The 9,783-nt window shown below is 32.3% G+C and overlaps 1 protein-coding gene across 1 annotated transcript; it reads right to left on the reverse strand.

The window, feature by feature from the left end:
• LOC107631396 (auxin-responsive protein IAA9) lies at positions 3,950 to 8,041 on the reverse strand (the record flags this gene model as incomplete). Its single annotated transcript, XM_016334827.2, is given in 7 exon segments — positions 3,950 to 4,334; positions 5,087 to 5,148; positions 5,807 to 5,948; positions 6,088 to 6,314; positions 6,437 to 6,600; positions 6,683 to 7,127; positions 7,998 to 8,041. Coding segments are annotated over 6 exon segments (1,059 nt in total). The 3' UTR covers positions 3,950 to 4,296.

A 9,783-nucleotide genomic window follows, 5' to 3' on the forward strand; every position in this document is an offset into this window, starting at 1 on the left:
AAATACTAAATAAAAAAACACTATAAAATTGGCCATAATTTTAAATAAGCGTTTGAAAACTGTATGTGATTTGGATGGTTCCACCTACTTTGGATGGCAATGTGGCAAATAAACCACACTCCACAAAGGTGGAGATCCCATTAAATTTGTCAACATTTAAATTATTAAAAAGAACAAATATATATAAACAAAAAATGAAATTAAAGAAAGAAAAAGAGAGGACCGACCTCTCTTCTTCCATATAAAATTTGAACCGTTTTTCAGATGATGACTGCGATATTAAAAATTGCAAGTTGTGCGCAGCAAATGGAATTGGAAATCTTTCATTAGATTTGAATAAGATAAAAACTCAAGTGCAGTCGACTTCATGTGAAGTTGATACTTGAGAGTCTGTTAGATGATTTAACTAAATTTTTATATAACGGCTCTCAGGTATCAACTTCAAGTGAAATCGACTTCACCTGAGTTTTCACCTTTCAATAAAAGCCAGCAAGTAATATTATTGCCATCCTCTCTCAGCAAGGATCTTATGTTTCATTCACAAAACATAAATTGATTATAAGATCACATGTACATTACATCATATAAATTATAGGCTTCAACTACGAGACCTAATTAATATATTATTTCCAAATGAAAAAAGCATAAATTAAAAGTCCACATCTAAGTCAATTTGATTAGCTCCAAATTCTATAATTGTCGAATTGTATATATCATTTATATTGTATAATTTGTCCTTAAACATATATGTAGTTTTTGACCTAATTAATATAGTAATAATAGATATTTTAATTTTTACTCCACTAATAAAAGTTTTTTTTTTTAGAATATAGATGTGTAATGTCTAAGTCTCAATTCAATACTTTTTTACAACTACAACGAATAATAATAACAAATAATAATTAGAGATTTATTGTGACAAAATCTTTTCCCAATTGGCCATTTCTTTTGTACTCATAATAGGATAGTGTACATGATTGGCCTTTAGAAATTGGGGATATCAATTAATTATGTAACTTATATTCATCACACGAGAAGCAAGATGAAGAAGCATTGAGGATATTAATTAGTTCCACAAATCTAGTGTATTTCGGACCAATAATAATCATTCAATAATATTATATTCTAAAAAATGAGAGAGATCAGAGGCTTTTTCTCAAGGTTGGAGAATCATGATTGTGTGGCTGCAATAATTGGGCCACATGCATTCATCCCATAAATATAAGCTACAATCCCCACCAACCACAATTATATATAATTAATTTCTCAGATATATTACACATGCACTAACCTATAAAGCACCCCCACGTAATTATTTGAATCATGAAATTCTATGGACTATATGGAAACTTGTTTAAATAAAACCAATCATGACTTAGGTTCCTCATCTTAAGTCTTAACCCTTTAATATAGAAGACAAAAACTGAAACATTTTATCTCAGCAGAAAATTCCAAAAATCAGGTACAATATTATGGTTAGATCTCATCCTTTCATCATCAATATATATTATACATTACATGTATTCCTTTTCAATGAGTATGAATTCATGTCGTATTCATTTTGGTTAAAGGGAGTTGATACTAGAATAGTTTCAATAAATAATTGCCGTACCACAAACAACAAACGGTCCAACCATAATAAATTCTGCCACAACAAAACCATTATAGTAGATAGAACCATTAAGTTGGTAACCTTATTGAATTAGAATATATATAGCGTTGATGGAATCAAACTAAACCAACAATAATATTTAATATTGAGAAAATGACGAGAGTGCTGCACGAGTGGTGACATTGATATGCAAACATATGACATTTCCGAATTGGCGTGGCTGCAGAAGAAACGCGTGGTTTCGTTTCTTTAATAACACGAAACAAAGTATAGATCGGAGGAGGAAGCTAAGGTTTGTAGCCTTATACGTATATGGCTTTGTATTGAGCAATGTGGCAGCATGCAACACATAGATATATCAACCATCCTATGGTGTACTTATATGTATGGTTTCAATTCACATCGATCTAAATATCTTGATTCATCAAGTGCATGCGTATGCATATATGTGCTCTATTTTGTTGTTCAATTGCCATAAAAAAACGAGGAGATAGAACACTCTAGAAATTGATTGATGGTGAAACCAAACACAATCTCAACTATTTCAAAATCTCTTCATTATTGCTGTTTTAGTGTGGCTTCACTAGTGTCACATGAGTTAAAACTTAAAACATGTGCGCAAAAAAAAAAATTGGAAGCAGTGAAAAAATTGGAAGAAGGACAATTTGAGAATCGGTACTTCAAAAGGTGATTAATTAGAGTGTTGGATTCATGTGTCCTGTCTCAAACACGTGACACTAGATGTTACTGAATCAATATCATACTTGCAGAATTTTTATGAGGTTACAAATTGGTTGGCGTGGCAAGATTATTCAGACAAGAAAATCTTTTACACCAGCGTATGGTGGTACTCTTATTAAATTATATCAAACATTAATAATTATTTATGATGCAAGAACCATTAAGTCTTCTGTTAAGTACATACATTTTTTGAGTCTTGATTCACATTGAATTAATTTCTATGGCTCTTATTTGTATTATACATCTCAGAAGTCGTAGCACGTGAATTTTGTTAAATTAAGCATCTTGAAACTGCAATTGACAAATTTAATGTACATAGTGAAAAAATTAAAATTAAAATTAAAATTGAATTTCGTACCGAGGAAAAAGTGTAGATTATTTGTGGAGTCCAAAATATTCAAAATGTCTATGGCTTTAGACTAATTGATTCAAATTTAGGTTCTTTTAACTTAAAAGACTCCAAAAGTTTCAAAAATAAATAAATGAATAAATTACTATTTGTATCCATAAAGATACAAATGCTGATAAATATATCCATATAATAATTGTATCCGCGGAAGATAACTTCTGTGTGCCAAGAATACCCTAACGGACCAATTGTGTAACCAACGTCCGGGTACTCTTGGCAGACGGAAGCCAATCTTCCGTGGTCATAATTGTGTCATTTTATTCTTGTATGGGTACATTTGTCAGCATGTATCTTAATGGTAATTTATTCTTAAATAAATAAATTAGAAAGAAAGAAAGAAGTAATGTCTAATGTCATTTCCTGTGAAAAAAGAAAAGAAAACTATGCGCCTATTGAGCCATCATGCTCCTAGCTGTTAAATAATGACCCTTCAGAGCAACACTTGCCATATAAAGTGAATAACGGACTTTCTCTAATCTTTAAACAAGTCAACCATGTAACAATGAACTGTTTTGTGAAAAATTATCAGCGTTAAAAATAAATACATATACTATCAACTGTTCATATAATCATATATATTTCATTATTCGTGATTTTAGGAGCTATGACCAAAGTAAAATATATTTTGAATTTCACAACCCTATATTTTATTTTCTTTTTTGTGCAATTCTCTGGTTCAAAGCACTAAGTGGTACAACATTCATGTGTAAAACAAGTATTGTCCATTTTGACATGTATCTAACAATACAATATAAGAAATTAATATTAGAGCAATGGTAACAGTATTATTCTTACTCCAATTCTACTTCCACATTGGATAATATAAATTTATTTATTTATTTATTTTTGGAAAAAAAGGGAAGAACAAATTAAAAGCCCAGCCCCTAGTGCCTTATGTATATCTTTGATTTTTAACCAAACTATAAACCCTACGATTGATGAGTATTTAATACTTGATTTTCAAGGAACATAATTAAATAGATGCAGTCATACACCCGGTGGAGGGATCCAAGATACCTTGATATTAACACCCATATAACTGAATAACAAGTGAAAGTAAATCTTTACTTAATATTAATATAAGGAGTATATTAATATTGGGTTCAACCGTTCAAGGAATGGGTCCTAACACAGGAATTAAGAAGTGGGCATGAAAGGATGCCCTTCATAAACAGAAGGAAAAACAGTGGAATAATAACAAATCACTTAATATATTTAAGAACAATATGGTGGCTGTAACACACATTCAAATCATCCAAACAAACAGGCTCCTATAACACAATTACAGACTTCATAAATACTAACCTTCAAGGTAAGCTTCATAAGGTATTAGTTAATGACAATATATAACACTAATAATAAGTAATGAAGAAGAACACATGGTTCATGGAATTAATAAACAAACATAGATGTAGATGACAGCTGAAGCAAGTTTAACCATCAAAACCAGGGCATTCAGTCATTTATACCACACAAATCTCAAATCCAGCATTTAATTATATATGAAATGCAGTCAAAGTAGTCCAAATACCACCTAGCTCCTGCTCCTGGATTTTTCCACAGCCCTGGGAGCTGCATAGTAAAGAAATATTACTTAGCCAAACTTCATAGCACATTAATTGGTGTATAAACCACATTACTAACTGTGTAATATTATCTAAGAGTTAAAATATTGACTGATATTATCAGTGTCATATCCATAGTACTCAACTGCAGTCTGCAGACATAGATCAGTTAACTCTTTCAGACATGTTTTCCTTGTGTTACAATGAAACTCTATCAACTGCAGTGTTAAATTCGGTTTCTTGAAATAAAATTGTGGTCAACTTAGTACTATGTAAAATAAATAAATAAATAACTTAGGCTTGCTAGCTAGAGCTATTTACTGGTGTATATTGACTAGCTGTGTTTTTTCCCAAAATAAAAATAATAAGAGAATAAAAAGAAAACAAAAGACTAGCAGAAGATGTATATCTATCTTTTCTTTTTTTCTAACACTAGTTTGATGATTATTGACAAATCACAGCACAAACTACTAATAGTTTCACACTTCAGTGATCATAAGAAAAATTTGTTCTCCAACATATATTATCAATACATTCAAATTAACCATCTAAGTAAATACCACCTATTGGGCTATAATCACTGACTTAGCTTCAGTTGCCTCACTTAAACGCATCAGAATCATAAGGTATTGCACGAAATTAATCCTTAAATAGGGCTACTGTCACATGCAAAGAGAAGCTCACACTCGACCAATTTATATGATAGTTTTACTGATATGTATAATGACTGTAAGATGAAGCAGAACCAAGAAAACATACCTAAGCCAATGGCATCAGAACCCTTCATGATTTTCAGCCTCTTGCATGTGTCAATGAACATCCTGCAGGATTATCACAGTTAGGAATGAAGGCAAAACATTGCTCAAAAATGTGTTCCAATGGTCTTCTATAGCTGCCACTTTCTTAACACAAACAGCAGTAAAGCATCAAACTTCATGCATGGCTGCATGGGAATGCATAAGAACATTACACATTCCCATAGGAAGCACTCAAAAACAACAGTCAACAGACATACACAAATGAGAAAGATTATGAAGAGACATATAAAGGCTGAGCACAGAATATAAGAGAGACACAACAGAATAAAAGATTGAAAACAATGTCTGGCTTGGCATTGAAGATAGAAGCAAAACAGCAGAAACAAAAATATTTAAGGTGCAGAACAGTAAGCTTCCCTATTTAGAAGAAGCCCTGTGCAGTAAAAATGCAGTAATCTGCTCATGAGATGATATCAAAAAGGAGCAAGCATGATGTAACACAGAGAACTTAAACTAAATTTGCAGGTTGGAATTGCTTGATGATATTGTTGGCAGTATATTTCATATCTCACTGATTCAACTATAATTATGACTCTGCATAATTTCTAAAGCACATTACCTTATCATCTTAGATCTTAAAAATAGATGCAATCACTGCTACAAGAAAAAAAAGCATAACGGCAACATACAAAACAAGTTCGGTAGGTTTAGAAACACTTACTCCCAAGGCACATCTCCTACGAGCATCCAGTCGCCATCTTTGTCTTCATAAGTAAGTACATATTCTGAACCATGCAGGAGATCCTTCAGCTTGCTCTCACTCATCATTTCTCTTCCTGGAGCCCCATGTGAACCACACTGACCTGAAATGGTCAATATGCGTAGCAAATCCATGTCAAAGTTCAACTTCAGAATCAAATATAAAAGCCATCACAAAATTCATTGAAAGAATCCCTAACAAGAAATAATTTGCTTAAATAATTCAATATTGCAGCAGCTCACCTAAGATAAAACAGCTGAACATCTTCTCAAGGGCAGAAGACAGTTCCTGGTATGTCGTATAATTCCTCAGATCAACCTTCCTCAGATATGGAGCACCATCCATGCTCACCTTCACGAAGAGCACCGCCGGGCTTGGTTTTCCATCTACTTCATCATTGTTCTTTGAAGTGGTAGCCAACGAGTTTTTCCTAAATGATCTAATAGGAGGCCAACCAACAACCTGTGCCCTGCCAAAGATAAGAAGCAATGAGCACAACAAGAAACCACAGAACAACCACTTTAAGATCTTTGTTCGACTTCTAAACTATGTTGAAAATTAGGGATCCTTCATCTAGCAAGTTACACCTACTTAGAAGCCGGTGAACTGCCACTGACAGCACCTCCTGTTCCACTGACTGCGCCGGTCTGTCCTTGTAATACCTTGCTTGGTATTTCCTTCTTTGCAGTTGGCTGCAGTCCAGCAGGTCTGGGTGATAGCATCACATTTATCGCTGCAGTACCAGTAAACTTTCCCTGCAACACAGATTGTAGGGAATCAGACTTAGAAACAGCACATAACATTCATTTACCCTCAATAAAATAATAGCATTTTTACCTCAGAGAATCCATCCATTGCATCAGCAAAACCCCTTTTGTTTCCCGAAACTACAGTCTTTTGAGTTGATGAGCAGATTCCATCTTTCGTAGGGAGCGGGAGCAATGGGAACAGTGGTTTCTCATCAAGCTTTGTTGAGCTCAATGAGAAGATGTCTGGACCCCTTTCAGGAGATTGGGATCCAGGAAGGCCGAGCCTCAACTCGGTGGCCTTCAAATTCAGATTGTCCTTTTTCTCATCAGACATGCCTGGCGCAGCTGAACTGTCTACCGATGAGCAATCAGACAAACCCAAGTAGTTGCGTTCTTTCAAGGAAACCCCTCCATTTTGGGAGAAGCAGTCCAAGGATTGTGGCGAAGATGCAGACGCTACAGTTGAAGCGTTGCTCAGCCCTTCCTCCCTGGTAACCAGCAGGGGCGGAGCCATCAAACTCCAAATTCACAAACTGCCTTACACAAAACCAAAGCAGAACTCACTCAACATTGTGCCATAAATAATACAAGATCAACAAAAGATGAAAAGAAAATGTGTTCTAAACTTCTATAGGAAACGGATTCTAAAGAATCAATCAATCAGAATTAACTAGAAGTCATCTATACTCTATGAACAAAAATGTTCCGGGAGAATAGTTATCACAGTAATAGCAGGCAATTTAAACAACATGGATCAAAAGAAATTGCTCAACAGTAAAGAAAAAATATTTCCGAATAAGGGACACAAGCAAAACAGTATTATGACAACATGCAACCCTCAAAAATAAAATAAAAATATTGTGACTCTGTAACCAGTGGCTCAGTGGCAGTTATCATATGGCACTTGCAGTAGCTGAATCAAGGCCCCAAAAATGATCAAGTTAACAAAATACCCAAAGAAAAAGGAAAAACCATGATTATCTCCTCCCAATGAAAAATACCCAAAAGAGAAAAATAAAAATAAAAACTAAAAGAAACCAAATTGCAAGGATGATGAACACGCCACAGCACAACAGATCCACACTTAACCATACCAACCATTTTTCTACTGTGTAATAAAAAAGAAAATCAAAAGGTAAATAGGTATTCCCAAACAACCCCTCCCCTAACCCCAAAAAAAAAATGAAAAAGAAAAAAAATTTAGAACAGCAAGCGTGCAAAGTTGAGAAATTTAAAACAAAAAAATATTTAAGGGGAAAAAAAAAAGACCAAAGCATGAGGGGTACATTCCATTTGTAAAAGTGAAACACACAAGGAATAAATCCAGCAGAATAGAAAGAAGAGCTGAAATAATAATAAAATAATAATAAAGTGCATTTTGAGAGGAAATAAGAGTGACGGACCTGTGGGTTAATGTCTGGCAGAGATGACAGAGAAGAAGAAGAAGGAAGAAGAAGAAGAAGAAGAAGAGAGATTATTCTCTCAAATTTCTATTTTCTTATATTCCTGTTGGTTTTGCAGTCCAGAAAGAAAGCCACAAAAATGCAAAAAGAAACTAGTAACAGAGTGTTAGTGTTCTTCTGCTGAGTGATTGAAAGGGGGTGAATGAAGAACAGAGCAGAGAGAGAGAGAGGAAGCTCAAGGGCCTTCCATTAAGCACAAAGCAACAAAAGCTTTCAGGTTTGTGCAGAGAACACATAAACACAAACTCAATAAATGAACCCCTTTTCTCTCCTAACACTGTTACTATTACTGCTATTACTGCATCAAATTTAAATTTAAATTAAATAAACCACATCAGAAAGGGGCAAAACAAAACTCATAATATCGCTCATGTTTTATTTGGATAAAGAAAAAATAAATAAAAAAAAATTTTATTTAGATAAAAAATTATAATAAAAAAATTATATTAATAAACTTTGATCTTCTTAGTCGATGAAAAATTTGGTCCGTACGACCTTTTATAAAAATAGTTTAATTTTATAAATTTTTTGTGTCATAATCTATAATATTAGGACAAAATCAACATAATTTTAAATTATTTATATTCTCGTATTGTTATTATGGACAAAAGTATTAATAATTCTCTATTTTTAAATATCAACATAAATTAAGAAATAACTAAAATATATTACGATTACAAATGTCATAAAGTTGTTTTATAAAATTATCTTTAATTATTCTTAATTTATTTTCTCTTCTATTATCGTATTAATAACTCCTTTATACACTTACTCAATACAATAAGAGTACGATTGAAGGGGGAATAATATTTAAAAGATATTCAATTATTTAATATAACAGGAATTTTAGAGGGTGAATAAATATTTTTTTGTCAAAAGTTCCTTGATAATTTAATTTAAGAGTAAAGTATTATTTTTATCCCCAACGTTTGAAGTAAGTTCTAAAGTTGTCCTTAAGATTTTAATGTCTTATTTAAGTCTCTAACATTTTAAAATTATCTCAATGTTGTCCTGCCATTAGAGATCCGTTAACAGAATTGACGGCAGGACAAAATTGAGACGATTTTGAAACGTTAGGAACTTAAGTAAAACGAAAATGTTGAAGACAAAAACGATACATAGAAACAAATTTTAATTTTATCCTTCAATAATATCAATTTTTTACTGTACATAATATTCAATTATTTTTAATTACATCTAAGTAAATTACACTTAATCACATTACTTTCATTCTAAATAATTTGACATTTCATGATGAGTAAAAATCTTTAAGAGTAAAATTAAAAAAATAAATTTATTTAGAATCAAAGTAATGTGATTAAAAAATAATTGAATACTATGTACAGTAAAAAATTGATATTATTGAAGGATAAAACTAAAATTTATTTCTATGTATCGTTTTTGTCCCCAATGTTTTCGTCTTATTTAAGTCCCTAACGTTTCAAAATCGTCTCAATTTTTGTTCTGTCGTTAATTCTGTTAACGAATCCCTAATGGCAGGATAATATTGAGTCAATTTTAAAACGTTAAGGACTTAAATAGGACGATTGAAACGTTAGAGACAACTTTAAAATTTATCCAAAACGTTAGGGATAAAAATAATACTTTACTCTTTAATTTAATATACTAAAATTTTGACTTTTTATCGGTTTTTGCACATCAACGTACATATACTAATCAGCATTAAGAAAAATATATGAACCAACTCTAAATCAGCCAAGAATGA

This window comes from Arachis ipaensis, chromosome B03 (genome assembly GCF_000816755.2).
Source record: "Arachis ipaensis cultivar K30076 chromosome B03, Araip1.1, whole genome shotgun sequence".
NCBI lineage: Eukaryota > Viridiplantae > Streptophyta > Magnoliopsida > Fabales > Fabaceae > Arachis > Arachis ipaensis.